Below are 16,440 nucleotides of genomic sequence, written 5' to 3'. Positions count from 1 at the left end.
GGTCTGCGTTTGAGGCCGGTTGAATGTACTGCCAAATTCTCTAAAATGAAGTTTGAGGCAGCTTTTGGTAGAGAAATGAACATTCAATTCTCTGGCAACAGCTGTGGTGGACATTTCTGCAGTCAACATGCCAATTGCACACTCCCTTTAAAACTTGAGTCATCTGTGGTTTTGTGTTGTGTGACAAAACTATATTTTCGAGTGGCCTTTCATCATCCCCAGCACAAGTTGCACCTCTGTAATGATCATGCTGTTTAATCAGCTTCTTGATATGACAAACCTGTCAGGTGGAAAAATTCAGGGTACTTTTATTTCACCTCATGAAACATTGAACCAACACTTTACATTTTGTGTTTATATATTTTTTCAGTGCAATTCACATTTCCTGGTGTTGCATGATTATTTTCCTGCTGTAACAAACTGGCTCAAATTAAGATCCTACATCTGTAGTGTTCAGGGCATCAATTCAAGTTCGGGCTCCCGAGTGGCGCAGCAGTCTAAGGCACTGCATCTCAGGTGTCACTACAGACCCTGGTTCAATTCCAGGCTGTATCACAACCGGCTGTGATTGAGAGTCCCATAGGGCGGCGCACAATTGGCCCAGCATTGTTAGGGTTTGGCTGGGGTAGGCCGTCATTGTAAATAAGAATTTGTTCTTAACTGACTTGCCTAGTTAAATAAAGGCTAAATAAAATACTGGAATAGGAATACTTTCCTTTTTTTCAGAGAGGCGATGCATCATAACATTACTACTATGTTAGTGTCATGAGAAATATTATTAGCTTGTTCACATCATTTGTATTTTATCATATTCCAATTTAAAATTGAGGATCTTCTAAAGAGAACAACTTGATGTGAGTGCAACCATCCAAGCTTTGCAAAGCGTATTAAGCTGCAGTCAGGCAGGCAGTTTGTTGTGAGCCCTTTTGCCAGTCACATCTTCCTACATACAGCCTAATGACATCTCATCCAGTTCATCATAGCAGTTTGTTCTGCATGGCCTGCACCACAGCACTGTTGCCCAGTCTACTGCCTGTGATGTTCAGGGTAATGTAGATCATTCTGCTTACTAGTTTCCTGATTAATGGTCATATTCTGCTGCTGAGAATCAGTGAGTGAGAGACATACACACGCACACACACACACACACATACACACAGAGTGTCAGTCTATTGGGGGAAGTAAGCTGATACAGAAACGTATCATTTGGGCCCATCACTCCTGCATCTTCATCACACTTGGCCTGTCATCTGATGGAGCCAGTGTCTGTGTGGTTAATGGTGTTTATTGTGTAGACCATTCTGGAGATCCCTCAGTAGAATAGGCCACAAGACAAATAGTTCCCATCACTGTCTGCCTGGTTCTCTGTGGCCATTCCAAATGAAAATGAATGATAGAATGTTGCTGTGACATCTGAAGACTTCTCTGAGGAAAACTGTTGTGAGCAACATCAGTAGGGTGTGTGTGTCCCAAATCAAATGACACCCTATTCCCTTTATAGAGCACTACTTGCGACCAGACACCATAGGGCTTTGGTCAAACGAAGTGCATTATATAGGGAAAAAGGTGCCATTTGGGATGCATCCATGGTCTTCTGTTGAAGGAGCCGGTGTACAGAGTGCACTTTTATATCAACCTCTCTATTAAAGATGTTTAAAGTCACAAAGAAACAGAGAGCACACGGTTAACTTGTAAGAATGTGCATTTTCAATCTGAATTGTCTTTGTTGCTATAGAGAACCATGTTATAATCATTCCAGCCCCACTGTTGGCACAGCTGGATAGTAGGACTTCAACAGGATCTATCAAAAGTGAAAAATTCTGCAATTATTCTAAACTGACTGTTAACCTCATTACGTCTTTATTTTCCACTGGTCTGAATAAAGAACTTGAGAAACAATGTTTCTTACAAATGAACATGAGTATCACCATGAATATTACAATGAATATCCCCATGGTCAGTTACAATCGACTGATTAGCTCTCAAAATGACGACTTTACTAACACCATGGATGAATATTAACCATTATCAATCAAATAAAAATGATTGTGTACCAAAAACACGCTTCAGCCCAGCTTAAAAAAAAGGGAATCAGGTGCTCGACCGAGGGACTTGAAAATCCCCCATTTCTAAACGTTCCATATATACTGAGAATACAAAACATTAAGAAGACCAGCGCATGACATAGACTGACCAGGTGAATCCAGGTGAAAGCTATGATCCCTTATTGATGTCACCAATTAAATCCAGGAGGAGGGGTTAAAGAAGGATTTTTAAGCCTTGAGACAATTGAGACATGGGTTGTGTTTGTTTGCCATTCAGAGGGTGAATGGGCAAAACAGAAGATTGAAGTGCCTCTGAACGGCGTATGGTAGTAGGTGCCAGCCACGTGTACCGGTTTGTGGAGGTGTTCCTAATGTTTGATATACTCAGTGTATAGATTTTCTTTTTTTATATATGCTGGTGTAGTCACACTGTATCTGGATCCATTATGGTACTCTGCTTCAGTACTATTCCATATTTACAGGGTAAAGTATAAACGGACAATAATTCATATCAGTAATTGATTTTATTATTCATTTCAAACACAAACAGTTGCATGAGCTAACCCGTTACATTAGCTTGTTAATCATTCATTGCCTTAGTTTCATAACCTTAGGGCTCTATTCAATCCATATCACGGAAGTTTAGCGTTACAGCGTGATACACATTTTGGGGCACTGTTCCAGCGTTAGTGGAGACTGCATTCACCGTAAACGCTGCATATGTCGGCTCAGTCGGAAAGTATCTTTACATTTCTATCGCACAATCTGTAACGCTTCAGCGATAGATTGAATAGAGCACTAAATTCATGTAAGCTTGGCTTTCTGCTTACACCTGTGACAAAGGCATTGTTCACTTGCTACAGTAATATTAACATTTTATTTAAAAGCTTTTCGTGTGTAAGGTATAGCATTCTTCCAAACCACAAAAATAGGAAGGTTTATCAATGACAGTACATCAGTTAAGCACACTGGTTGTGTTCTTTCTTGGACCTCATTTTCACTTAAACATCAATATGAGGCAAAAAATAGGGAAATAGAAAGTGTTTCTCCCAACCCCTAACACAGTACTGTCTTCCTCTTAACAGAGGGTGGTGACATTCTAAAATAGCATAATATTGTACAATACCAATACAGTATATTCTGCACAATCATCCCCATAGTAAGTAGGGACTTTTAAGTGTATACACTAACAGCCTTAGATGTTGTCTTGATTAACATGTGTATACACTAACAGCCTTAAATATTCATTGTGCACCATATCTTTTCTTGATTTCAGTTCTCTCTCAAGAACATAATTCAATTTGTCAAACAAAACAGAGCAGGACTGCTGCTAGTTCTCACACTAAAGACAACAGCAAAACTGGCACAATACCATCACATGACGTTACATCGGGGAAGGACTTCAGTGAGTCACACCGCTGCCTGTCAAAACTGCTGAGTCTAAAGCACCGCCTACACCTTCCCAGAATGCTCCTGTTCTTTGGAGTCTGGGGCGTTATTAAGCTAGACTCCAAAGTCACAGTCTGGGTCTGGCCATGTCAGCTGATCTGGGGTCTGGCTTGGTCGTGGTTCTGTTACTCCTTTGGTCATGAGGATTCCAGACTTGAGGTGGCCTTGCTTCCTCTCAGAGACAGACAGACGGGGGTTGATGCAGTGTAGTGTAGCATCACCCACCAGTAACCAGTCTGCAGTGTAGTGTCTGATTACTAAGACTCCCTCCATCCCAATGCATTCATTAATTAAGCTTCACATAGACAGACAGTCACACGCTTCATCTCACTTTGCATCTCTGGCTGGGGGAACATGCATGAACCAGCAGCCCAGCAGACACTCTCTTCTCCGTCTCCTTCCCTCCCCCCTTGGCGAGGCCCCAGACCTCCTCTACAGGCCCCAGTAGGGTGCCAGATTCCTGCGCTCCCGCTCGTAGACGTCAGGTATCACCCCGTAGGGCGTCTGCACCATTTTCACAGAGTTCCTGCCAAACAGCTTCCTTTCGTAGTCGATGAGCTGACGCCAGAAGCCCCCGTTGGGCCGGATGACTGGCCGGCGGGCCTTGACCCAAGCGTGGGCCTCGGCCAGAGACACGCGGTGGTACTTCATCAGGTAGGCCAGGCACAGGGAGGCTGAGCGGCTCACCCCTGCAGCACAGTGCACCAGCACGGCCCCCCGCTTTCTCCCCACACTGTGGATCTTATCAGCTATGCTGTCGAAGTACAGGGAGAGGGGAGAGTGGGGCATGTCAGCCAGGGGCACCTTCACATACTCCACGTGGGGCCAGTTGAAGTTGGGCAGCTCAATGGTGGCGTTGACCACGCAGGTGATGCCCTTGGACAGCAGCAGGCTGCGGTTGGACGCCACGTTGCCCCGGCTCAGGAAGAGGTTAGGGGTGATCTGGGCAATGCCCCCAAGCAGACTGCCGTTCTCTGTGAGAAGCCTGGGCACGGCTGTGGGCACCACCGAGCTGTGGTGGTGGTGATGGTGGAAAAAGGCACCTTGACTGCGGGAACCCATTGGAGAATAGAGTACTAGGAGTGATACAGAGAGAGCAGGAGGAATAACAGAAAAGTCTTCAGTAGCCTGAGGTCATGTTGGAACAGCAGAACCAGACAGCAGGAGATTCACCTAAAATAACAAAGGCACACATCCCAATTTCAGACCAAAATGGGCAATAATTTTTTCATATTTTTTTTTTTTTTTTTATTCAATTTGTGATGACCACTCTCAGACTGGCAAACATACAGGTAAGTGTCAAAATAAAGAAAACACCAATATATAGTTAATAGGGCCACCACGAGCCAGAACCGCTTCCATGCACCTTGGCATAATTTATACAAGTGTCTGTAACTATTGGAGGGATTTGTCACCATTCTTCCATGAGAAATTCTAAAATGTGGTGTTTTGTTAGTGGTGGAAAAACGATGTCTCAGGCGCAGCTCCAGAATCTCCCATAAGTGTTTAATTGGGTTGAGATCTGGTGACAGAGGGCCACGGCATATGGTTTACATCATTTTCATGCTCATCAAACCATTCAGTGGCCACTCGTGCCCTGCTGATGGAGGCATGGTCATCCTATGGGGGCATAGCCATGGTAGCCAATATAATGGCCTGCCCAGTATTTTTATACATGACCCTAAGCATGATGGGATGTTAATTGCTTAATTATCTCTGGAACCACACTTGTGTGGAAGCACCTGCTTTCAATATACGTTGTATCCCTCATTTACTCAAGTGTTTCCTTTATTTTGGCAGTTACATATACAACTACAGCAGCAGGGTGCCATTAAAGCTATTTGCAATGACTCATCAAATTAGGTATTAGGATCTTTTTGGATGACATTGTGCTGTGACAGAAACATTCTGTGTCAGGCAAATGTTATCACAAGTCATCCCTCGCCAGGAGAGAGAGATGTGTGTGTGGCCCGCAGTGCCAGTACCAGGCAGGGTCCATTTACCCCCTCAGGGAAGGTATGGTGGTGGCTCAGTGGCTGTAAAATGCCTCTAAGGCATCTATGGAGGGGAGCCAGAGAGCCAGATGCCCCATCACAGCATAGAAGAGGCTAATAAGAACAAACTGAACAACACAAAAACAATTCAAATACACTGGGCTGGGGACGTTTTCCTGTAACAGGTCACACAGTGGCTTCCAGTAAGTAGAACCAGAACGGTTGTTTGAAATGTGCCAACCTGCTCAATGTGACTCTCTCCCTTCACTGCACTGGAGCTCCAGAGAAAGACAACACTGTTCCCCTGCACAGTAACAACTGTTACTGAAGCTACCGTCTTCCATTCTGAGTAATGCGTCTCCCTCTTCCATCCTTTGCCTTTCTGACTCACCCTGTCCCCTTCTGTTTCTCTCAGCCTCTCTCTGTCTCCCTCTATCTGTCTCTCTCTCCCCCTGCCTCCCTCTACCATATGGACATTAGTCCTCTGGAGGCAGATAAACACTACCAGGTCCTCCACAGCTCCTGCATACAGATCACATCGCTCCAGTCTCTGATGAGAAGGACCCCTCATCCATCTGCATTTAAATTGAAGTTAGTTATCTGGGGGGGATCACAGAGTTTAAGGCACTACCTTACACACTGTTGCACTCGTCGTGCGTCATCCCATCAACACCTTGCACACTAGCCGGGGGGGTCTCTCTCCCTCTCTGCCACAGTCTGGTTAACAAGCCACACAGATCAAATCAAACACATGAAATATGAATTCAATCTGCCGTCTGTGCTGAAAACACCTGCACACCCCATGTCACCCTGTTCTCTGAGGCTCTCTGTATGACACACACACACATATCATAATGCCACTAACCAGGACAGATAGCGCCTGCCTTCTACCAGAGAGCTTCGTTTTAATGGCAGTCACAGGAATGCCATTCACTGGGGGCTGAGGCTGCATTCCCATCAATGGCCCAGTTTGAACAAGTTGTCTATCTCCCTTATTCCCCGCCCTCCCTCCTTCCCCAGCACTGATACACATCCTGCTATCCTATTCCCCTCCGATGCTAACTTCAAAGAAATCTATCCTCTCAGCCCGGCCACGGAATCCCTTGTTCCTGAGCTACATTTCACTCTGGTCTGCATCTTGCCTGCTCACACATGCAGTGGTTGCTATGGAACACTTAGGTGCAGCTGACTCCACAATCTTTCTCACAGTTGCCGTTGGTGATAAACCAAAAATACCTGCAGTGACAGCAACACTAGGAGCAGTCTATGACTGTGTATATACAGATAGTGACTGATTCAAAATGACATTTAATGGGAGAAAGGGAACAGGATATACTGTACCAGAGGCGTCATGCCCATAGGGGGCACAGGGGCAGTTGTCCCCTCAGATTTGTCCAGTTTTTTAATTGTATTTTATGTTTCTTTGTAATACTACCTAGCAATTGTATGAAGTTGGCTTTAGCTAGCCCAGATAGGTTCCCAATCTCCCAACCTTTCAGGTTATCAATCAAGTTACCGGGCATGCCTGCGGGCAAAGTAGTTAGACTAAATGTACTGAATAAGACTCACATTCCTTTAAATCTCTTACCAGATTTGAGCAAAGATGCAGAGAAGCATATTTAGTTTATTTAAAATAACCAGGATACAGACAGCTCAAGAGGTATGCTTAGATAAGCAGAAACATATACTTCATTTTGACATAGAATTAGGCATAATGATTATGTCTCTAGATTGCAGGAAAAGGCTATTTCAGGTGTCTGAAACTAATAAATTATCCGACCACATCTGCATTGCAAACACACGGCCCATCACTCAGTGTTCGTTTCAGGGCATGTCAACACAGGGCCCATCACAGATTCTCTGACGCACATCTCGACTCTCTCTCTCTCTGCATGGCGAGATTCCAGTCCGGTTCCACCTCCTATAGCACAAATGGGGAACGTGAGCCACGTTGCAGAGAAACTGGACCCTCATAAATGAGCTCTTCTCCCACATCGAATGTGGACCTTCAAAATCAGATCTGAACTGGGCATGTGCAGCTGGCTTAGCAGCTCATTGACACTCACACCCGCCGGCCAAGACATGTTTGAAAACACAGAAAATTCCTGAATCAACATGTTGCTGTCTGACTGGAACAGAGAGGGTAAGCAGTAGTGTACTGTTCTCCCACAATACAATTCATATTAGTTCACCCTCATAGACAGTGTTCCTAATGAATGACTTTTTATTCTAGAACACTATCGCTAAATGGGAGCTGTGAGGAACTGTATACCTACCCAGAGCCTTCTATGTACAATAAAGGGCTCTGCATCTATATGTTGTTTTTGGGGGGGGGGGGGGGGGGGGGGGTTATGTATTGTACAGTGCATACAGTGCATTCGGAAAGTATTCAGACCCATTTACTTTTTCCACATTTTGTTACATTACAGCCTTATTCTAAAATGGATTAAATTAAATGTATAAAAAATACAAAACTGAAATATTACATTTACATAAGTATTCAGACCCTTTACTCAGTACTTTGTTGAAGCACCTTTGGCAGCGATTACAGCCTTGAGTCTTCTTGGGTATGACGCTACAAGCTTGGCACACCTGTATTAGGGGAGTTTCTCCCATTCTTCTCTGCAGATCCTCTCAAGCTCTGTCAGGTTGGATGGGGAGCGTCGCTGCACAGCTAATTTCAAGTCTCTCCAAGTCCGGGCTCTGGCTGGGTCACTCAAGGACATTCAGAGACTTGTCCTGAAGCCACTCTTGCATTGTCTTGGCTATGTGCTCAGGGTCGTTGTTCTGTTGGAAGGTGAACCTTCGCCCCAGTCTGAGGTTCTGAGTGCTCTGGAGCATGTTTTCATCAAGGATCTCTCTGTACTTTGTTCCGGTCATCTTTCCCTCGATCCTAACAAGACTCCCAGTCCCTGCCGCTAAAAAACATTACATCTTGGTTTCGTTAGACCAGAGAATCTTGTTTCTCATGGTCTGAGAGTCCTTTAGGTGCCTTTTTGTCAAACTCCAAGCGGGCTGTCATGTGACTTTTACTGAGGAGTGATTTCCATCTGGCCACTCTACCATGAAGGGCCTGATTGGCGGAGAACTGCAGAGATGGTTGTCCTTCTGGAAGGTTCTCCCATCTCCACAGAGGAACTCTGGAGCTCTGTCAGAGTGACCATCGGGTTCTTGGTCACCTCCTTGACCAAGGCCCTTCTCCCCCAATTGCTCAGTTTGGCCGGGCGGCCAGCTCTAGGAAGAGTCTAAGTGGTTCCAAACTTCTTCCACTTAAGAATGCTGGAGGCCGCTGTGTTCTTCGGGACCTTCAATGCTGCAGAAATGTTTTGGTATCCTTCCCCAGATCTGTGCCTTGACACAGTAGTGTCTCGGACCTCTACGGACAATTCCTTTGACCTCTTGGCTTGGTTTTTGCTCTGACATGCACTGTCAACTGTTGGACCTTATATAGACAGGTGTGTTCCTTTCCAAATCATGTCCAAACAATTGAATGTACGACAGATGGACTCCAATCAAGTTGTAGAAACATCTCAAGGATGATCAATGGAAACAGGATGCACCTGAGCTCAATTTCGAGTCTCATAGCAAAGGGTCTGAATACTTATGTAAATAAATAACCTGTTTTCGCTTTGTCATTATAGGGTATTGTGTGTAGATTGATGAGGAAAAACATGAATTGAATCAATTTTAGAATCAGGCTGTAACGTAACAAAATGTGGAAAAAGTCAAGAGGTCTGAATATTTTCCGAATGCACCGTACACCAGATAGGTGATGTGAAATGGGTTGTTTTACAGGGTTATTCATAGATTAGTGAACCTCTTCAGCCTAACTTGAAGTGCTAGATGAGAATCTGGTCTGGTGTGTTTTCCAGTATATCAGGGATGACACCTCATGCGAGGCCAGGGTTAGGCTGTCTTGGCACCTGTCTGAGCAGAGTACCACCTCCCTATGACACCGGCGACTGGGTGCTGCTCATTCACACCACCAATTTGTCTCCTGTCTGTGGAAGCTGCCATGTAACCCTCTACACAGTCCTGCCACCCCCTTTTTAAAGTCCCTCTCTCTCTCAGCTAGCGAAGTGGACCCAAGCCACCTGCAGCACTAGCTAATTTAATGACAGAACATTGTGGAGGAGTGACCATAAGATAAGGCTATGTTTTATTGTTTGAGAATATCCTGTTTGAATGGTTTGATTTGTTCAATGTATGTAATTTGATCTCTCTCGCTCTAGTCGATACAGACACAAAGACTGAACACATTCATTGGTTGTTGTGGCAGAATACACAGTATAAATGATATGATAGGTATTACTGTATTTATTATGCATTTACTAACATGGAGAGCCTTTGTTGCTGCCCTATGGCCAGCTGGCACGATAAGGGTGAGTGAGTGAGTGAGTGAGTGAGTGAGTGAGTGAGTGAGTGAGTGAGTGAGTGAGTGAGTGAGTGAGTGAGTGAGTGAGTGAGTGAGTGAGTGTTGTACAGTCTACAACAATTTTTATGTCACAGGTATAGCATTACCTGTGATGATCAGACCATGGCATTGTACAGTATTAAAAAAGAGTTTGGAGATACATGTTGTTGTTTATTGAGTAGTCATCTCCCTTTCATCCCTGCTACTTTCATAGATATGAGAGTGGAAACCTCAACCTGTTACAGTGTGTGTGTGTGTGTGTGTGTGTGTGTGTGTGTGTGTGTGTGTGTGTGTGTGTGTGTGTGTGTGTGTGTGTGTGTGTGTGTGTGTGTGTGTGTGTGTGTGTGTGTGTGGCAAAATGAATAGGTGTGCGTGTATGCCATGTGTTGAACATAATTCCAGTAGACTACAAGAATACAAGGACTTGTGATTTCTGTAAGGTCTTGTAAATCACATGGTAGTCTATTTGATTGTAGGGCAAACACATTATTCCCCTTTTAGCTTTATCCCATCTTGATCACACACCAAATGAGCAGGGTATGATAAAATAACTACGAATTATGCAAAGGAATTGTGAATATATATAGAGCGATATAGGCTAGACAACATGTTTTGGTCTCTTTGGCCAGCAGTATATCCTACAATCTCTGCCTACTATAAGATACTGTAGAAAATCATTCTGAAAGACATGCATAGGGTATCCTTTGCATAATATGTGAGTTTTACACAAAATATTATCATCACAAGAAGAAAACTAAATCTAGATATTTGATCTATAGGCTACATACAGTAGAGGATAAAACCAACTTACCAAACCACTTTACTTTGCCTGAGTCGATGATTTTCCAAGCGAATTGCTAACGCACGATTCCAGGCATGCGGTTGCAGATGATTCAAACTCTGAATATTACGTAAAGCAGATAATTCGCACAGTCGTAGTCTTGTGGGAAATAAAAAACAATATTAAAGAATAAGTATGTAACAATATCACTAAAATGTCAAAGTCGGCAGAGAGAGAACTCCATGCGAATGAAATGTTCTCAGCCAGCTCTCCAACGTTCGCGCAGCAACAGTGTCGCGCAGGAAAACATTCCGTACTGAAGCGAGAACCTAGGTGGTATATTGAAGCGCCTCCCCTCTGAACAACGCAGTAGAAGTAGCTGTGGGTAGGGTACAATAGGTTAGTACCATACATTTTTTTTCATGAAATGATGGTGAAATCTGACTTGCTACTAGGTATTCTACAGAACTTCACCTACATTGCCTCACATAGCTGGTCACTGGGGACATCTCTCCTAAAGGCAGCTCTTTGGAAACATAGACATGAACATTTGCATCTCTTCAAAAAATGTCACAGCCATGGGTCAAAGTAGGTCCATGCGGTAAGGGCAACAGAAAGCAATAAAATGTTCTGCCATGCAGGGTCACAAAGAGCATGGCTGTCATAGTTGACCGATGTCTACTAATAGAACTGCAAGGAAGCATACTTGAACTTGACATTTTCTGAACCAAGACACAATGCCAGTGTTTGTTGTTTGTTAGAACAGCCAGCCTCATGGTTTAAAGGAGTCAAAGAAAATAAAGAGAGAAAAGGTCAGATGAAAACCTGATACCTTTAGCAGGAATCAGATCTGGAATGTCTATTATGGGGCCCAAATGGCACCCTATTCCCTATACAGAGCCCTATCGGCCCTGATCAAAAGTACTGCACTACATTAGGAATCAGGTGCCATTTGGGACTGACACAACAATAGACATCCCAGTTCTATGAATGCTGTTGGCCAGTTACCAAGCCCCTGTGATGGTCTGGCTTGTGTCATTAGGAAATTGAAGGAAAGGCTCAGAGATAGAACACAGGATGGAGAATTCCATCCACTACAGTGTACCGGTTGAACTTTTTTTCCATTGGGTATCCTTGAATTCTTCACGTTACATTTGAATTATGTGATTTAGGAAATGTAACGACAAACACAAAAGAAATGCAAACAATGAGGTACATTTATTTCACAAAGACTGGACTACATAAGCCTGTTGCTCTAGGCCAATGTGTTTAATAATACAGGTGTCCCTATCCTGTGAGTAATCTCTTTGATTTCCTTGTAGAGCAGATTAGACGGAGGCAGCCCAAGCTGTGAGCTGTGTTGAGGCAGTCTGCTGGCTGGGTGAGATGACCGTACATGACCCATGGCAACTATGTCACAGCTCTGAGACCAGGCAGAACAGCTGCCCCAGTAGAGCTTTCCATAAAGCCACTGTGATATACATGACATTGTCTTCACTACATCTATACACAGCCATTATCAGGGCTGCTGCATGCCAAAGTCTGCATCCCATGGTGGCACCGTAATTCAAATAAAGTGCACTACTTTTGACCAGAGTCCTATTGGTGAAATGGTGCACTATGTAGGGAATAGGGTGCCATTTGGGATGCAGGCAAAGTCAATGTTATTTGAAGAGATCCTGAGGGGGGTATTTTCCTACCCATAAACCCAAGCATGGTCCCCGCTCTGAGTCATTCCTAATTACGTTCCATGATGATAATCACCAAACTCAATCAACTGTGAAAGAAACAGTGGTCTGTCTACCTGGCTGTGCAGCCACAATACAACACAACACTGGTGATATAGAGCTGGCTGCCTGGCCGGATGGGCAGGAGGGCAAAGAAACAGTGGTCTGTCTACCTGGCTGTGCAGCCACAATACAACACAACACTGGTGATATGGAGCTGGCTGCCTGGCCGGATGGGCAGCAGGGCAAAGAAACAGTGGTCTGTCTACCTGGCTGTGCAGCCACAATACAACACAACACTGGTGATATAGAGCTGGCTGCCTGGCCGGATGGGCAGGAGGGCAAAGAAACAGTGGTCTGTCTACCTGGCTGTGCAGCCACAATACAACACAACACTGGTGATATAGAGCTGGCTGCCTGGCCGGATGGGCAGGAGGGCAAAGAAACAGTGGTCTGTCTACCTGGCTGTGCAGCCACAATACAACACAACACTGGTGATATAGAGCTGGCTGCCTGGCCGGATGGGCAGCAGGGCAAAGAAACAGTGGTCTGTCTACCTGGCTGTGCAGCCACAATACAACACAACACTGGTGATATAGAGCTGGCTGCCTGGCCGGATGGGCAGGAGGGCAAAGAAACAGTGGTCTGTCTACCTGGCTGTGCAGCCACAATACAACACAACACTGGTGATATAGAGCTGGCTGCCTGGCCGGATGGGCAGCAGGGCAAAGAAACAGGGGGCAAATGAAAACCGAAAAGCTTTGTGCGTTCCATATGGCGCTCTCTTTCCTATGGGCCCTGGTCAAAAGTATTGCACTATATAGGGATTATGGTGCAATTTGGGACATACACAGGGAGTAGACAGCTAGTCACACATTGTTCCTCTTTCTATATTGGCATGTCATATTTCACAGGACAGCACAAGGTGTAGGAGACAGATATTAGCTCATGCTACATATCAGTGCTTATCAAAGAACCACAGGAGAAATGCGTGGGGAGGGGAGCAAATTGTGAAAGCAGAGCAAATAGTGGTCTGCCAATAGAATGAAGGAGATTAAAGCCAGCAGTAAGATGTAATAAGGAGTGTTGGGACAGAGGGTGAGGGCAAAACTGAAAAAAGATTGAGGGAGAGCGACAGGGGATATGTCCCTAATGGCACCCTATTCCTTATGTAGTGCACTATATCAGGAATAGGGTGCCATTTGGGACACATAGAATCACAGAGAGGAGAGTGTGTTTGAGTGCTGGAGGCTGCAGGGAGAGGGAGACGGAAATGTCAGATGAGTCACAGGCATTCCGGTGAGATGGTGAGGTGGTTTAATATTGTTCCAGAGCCTCCTGTGATGGAGGCTGAAAATATACACTCACTGTCACCCAAAAACAACAAGCACCTGCAGCCTCATTTCAGTGGAGCTGTCTGGTCCGAATGGGTGGGCGGTATCACTTCCCGCTACTCAGAGAGGTGCTCAGATGAGGGTGCAGAGTGCACAAGGGCCACAATGACTTGACTGAGGCTTCCTATATAACAGAGTTTGTTTGTAGCAGACTTGTGGAAGCAAAGCTGTTAAGCAAGCATAGTGACATCTGTCACACCTACCACTGGAGTGTCAAACATTTCACACACAGGCATCTTTTCACATAACATAATAGTATGTCGTTTCTAAATAATGAAGACTGGTGGGGTATACAGTGAGGGAAAAAAGTATTTGATCCCCTGCTGATTTTGTACGTTTGCCCACTGACAAAGAAATGATCAGTCTATAATTTTAATGGTAGGTTTATTTGAACAGTGAGAGAATGAATAACAACAACAAAAATCCAGATAAACGCATGTCAAAAATGTTATAAATTGATTTGCATTTTAATGAGGGAAATAAGTATTTGACCCCCTCTCAATCAGAAAGATTTCTGGCTCCCAGGTGTCTTTTATACGAGCTGAGATTAGGAGCACACTCTTAAAGGGAGTGCTCCTAATCTCAGCTTGTTACCTGTATAAAAGACACCTGTCCACAGAAGCAATCAATCAATCAGATTCCAAACTCTCCACCATGGCCAAGACCAAAGAGCTCTCCAAGGATGTCAGAGACAAGATGGTAGACCTACACAAGGCTGGAATGGGCTACAAGACCATCGCCAAGCAGCTTGGTGAGAAGGTGACAACAGTTGGTGCGATTATTCGCAAATGGAAGAAACACAAAAGAACTGTCAATATCCCTCGGCCTGGGGCTCCATGCAAGATCTCACCTTGTGGAGTTGCAATGATCATGAGAACGGTGAGGAATCAGCCCAGAACTACACAGGAGGATCTTGTCAATGATCTCAAGGCAGCTGGGACCATAGTCACCAAGAAAACATTTGGTAACACACTACGCCGTGAAGGACTGAAATCCTGCAGCGCCCACAAGGTCCCCCTGCTCAAGAAAGCACATATACATGCCCGTCTGAAGTTTGCCAATGAACATCTGAATGATTCAGAGGACAACTGGGTGAAAGTGTTGTGGTCAGATGAGACCAAAATGGAGCTCTTATGGCATCAACTCAACTCGTCGTGTTTGGAGGAGGAGGAATGCTGCCTATGACCTCAAGAACACCATCACCACCGTCAAACATGGAGGTGGAAACATTATGCTTTAGGGGTGTTTTTCTGCTAAGGGGACAGGACAACTTCACAGCATCAAAGGGACGATGGACGGGGCCATGTACCGTCAAATCTTGGGTGAGAACCTCCTTCCCTCAGCCAGGGCATTGAAAATGGGTCGTGGATGGGTATTCCAGCATGACAATGACCCAAAACACACGGCCAAGGCAACAAAGGAGTGGCTCAATAAGAAGCACATTAAGGTCCTGGAGTGGCCTAGCCAGTCTCCAGACCTTAATCCCATAGAAAATCTGTGGAGGGAGCTGAAGGTTCGAGTTGCCAAACGTCAGCCTCAAAACCTTAATGACTTGGAGAAGATCTGCAAAGAGGAGTGGGACAAAATCCCTCCTGAGATGTGTGCAAACCTGGTGGCCAACTACAAGAAACGTCTGACCTCTGTGATTGCCAACAAGGGTTTTGCCACCAAGTACTAAGTCATGTTTTGCAGAGGGGTCAAATACTTATTTCCCTCATTAAAATGCAAATCAATTTATAACATTTTTGACATACGTTTTTCTGGATTTTGTTGTTGTTATTCTGTCTCTCACTGTTCAAATAAACCTACCATTAAAATTATAGACTGATCATTTCTTTGTCAGTGGGCAAACGTACAATATCAGCAGGGGATCAAATACTTTTTTCCCTCACTGTAACTACTATGGCTTGTCAATGGGGCCTATAGAAAACCTTGAATCCCACTAATAAATCAAGAACAATAAAACATGGCACGAGAGCAAGATTCTAATTAAATAATTTAGGAAGAATGTTGGACGTGACCGCTAACCCATTTTAGTGTCCCAGTGAGAGAGAGCCCTACAGCAGAAATAGAAGTGCTGCGCCAGAAGCATTGGCAGGAGCTGAGAGAGACCTGCCCCATAAGATATGTTTGTAAACTCTTAGATTTTTTTTTTACAAAAGGGTTCTTAGGTTGTCCCCATTGGAGCACCCTTTTTGTTTCCAGGTAGAACCCTTTTGGGTTCCATGTATAAATATCAATGGAAAAGGTTCTACCTGGGACTAAAAAGCATTATTCAAATGGGGACACCTGAAGAATCCTTTTAGGTTCTAGATAGCACCTTTTTTTTCTAAGAGTGTACTGCTCTCTCCCAGAGTGAGAGGAGACTGGCCTTGGGTTTAGGGGTCAGCCAGGGAGCTTCAATGGTTTAGGTGGGCATGTCTCTAGACAGCATGGCATCTTTCCACAGAATTATATGTCGGTACAGTACAGTCTCTATAGTGGAATTAAAGGCCTGTGTAAAAACGGCTTAGTTGGACAAAGTTCAGACAGGACCTGATACTCTCCTCTGATAATATGATTAATGATGATGCCTGAGAAAATAAACTAAATCAACAGATGCACAGTCTGATCCACCCTAATCCTCTGCTCTGCTC

General features: G+C 44.6%; 1 protein-coding gene across 2 annotated transcripts; it reads right to left on the bottom strand.

Annotated features, from left to right (window-relative positions):
• Positions 1-2,550: 2,550 nt before the first annotated feature.
• On the bottom strand, positions 2,551-11,234 carry LOC106612793 (dual specificity protein phosphatase 14). Of its 2 annotated transcripts, none has more exons than XM_014214297.3 (2): positions 10,714-11,234; positions 2,551-4,570 (listed from the first exon to the last, which is right to left on the bottom strand). In XM_014214297.3, the coding sequence occupies exon 2, from the start codon at positions 4,554-4,556 to the stop codon at positions 3,927-3,929; it is 630 nt and encodes a 209-aa protein (XP_014069772.1). In that variant the 5' UTR covers positions 4,557-4,570; positions 10,714-11,234; the 3' UTR covers positions 2,551-3,926. The 2 variants fall into 2 exon arrangements, with proteins under 2 accessions (XP_014069772.1, XP_045580568.1); XM_045724612.2 differs by having other exon boundaries at positions 2,551-4,667; positions 10,714-11,220.
• Between the last annotated feature and the right edge of the window lie 5,206 nt (positions 11,235-16,440).

The sequence above is a fragment of the Salmo salar genome, chromosome 09 (assembly GCF_965601325.2).
Source record: "Salmo salar chromosome 09, fSalSal1, whole genome shotgun sequence".
NCBI lineage: Eukaryota > Metazoa > Chordata > Actinopteri > Salmoniformes > Salmonidae > Salmo > Salmo salar.
Note: the sequence above shows the minus strand (reverse complement) of the source record. Positions and strands in the feature narration are given on the sequence as shown.

Bases quoted from the DNA above. Each gene is read 5' to 3' on its own strand.
- LOC106612793 (XM_014214297.3), bottom strand. From the start codon at position 4,556: ATGGGTTCCCGCAGTCAAGGTGCCTTTTTCCACCATCACCACCACCAC.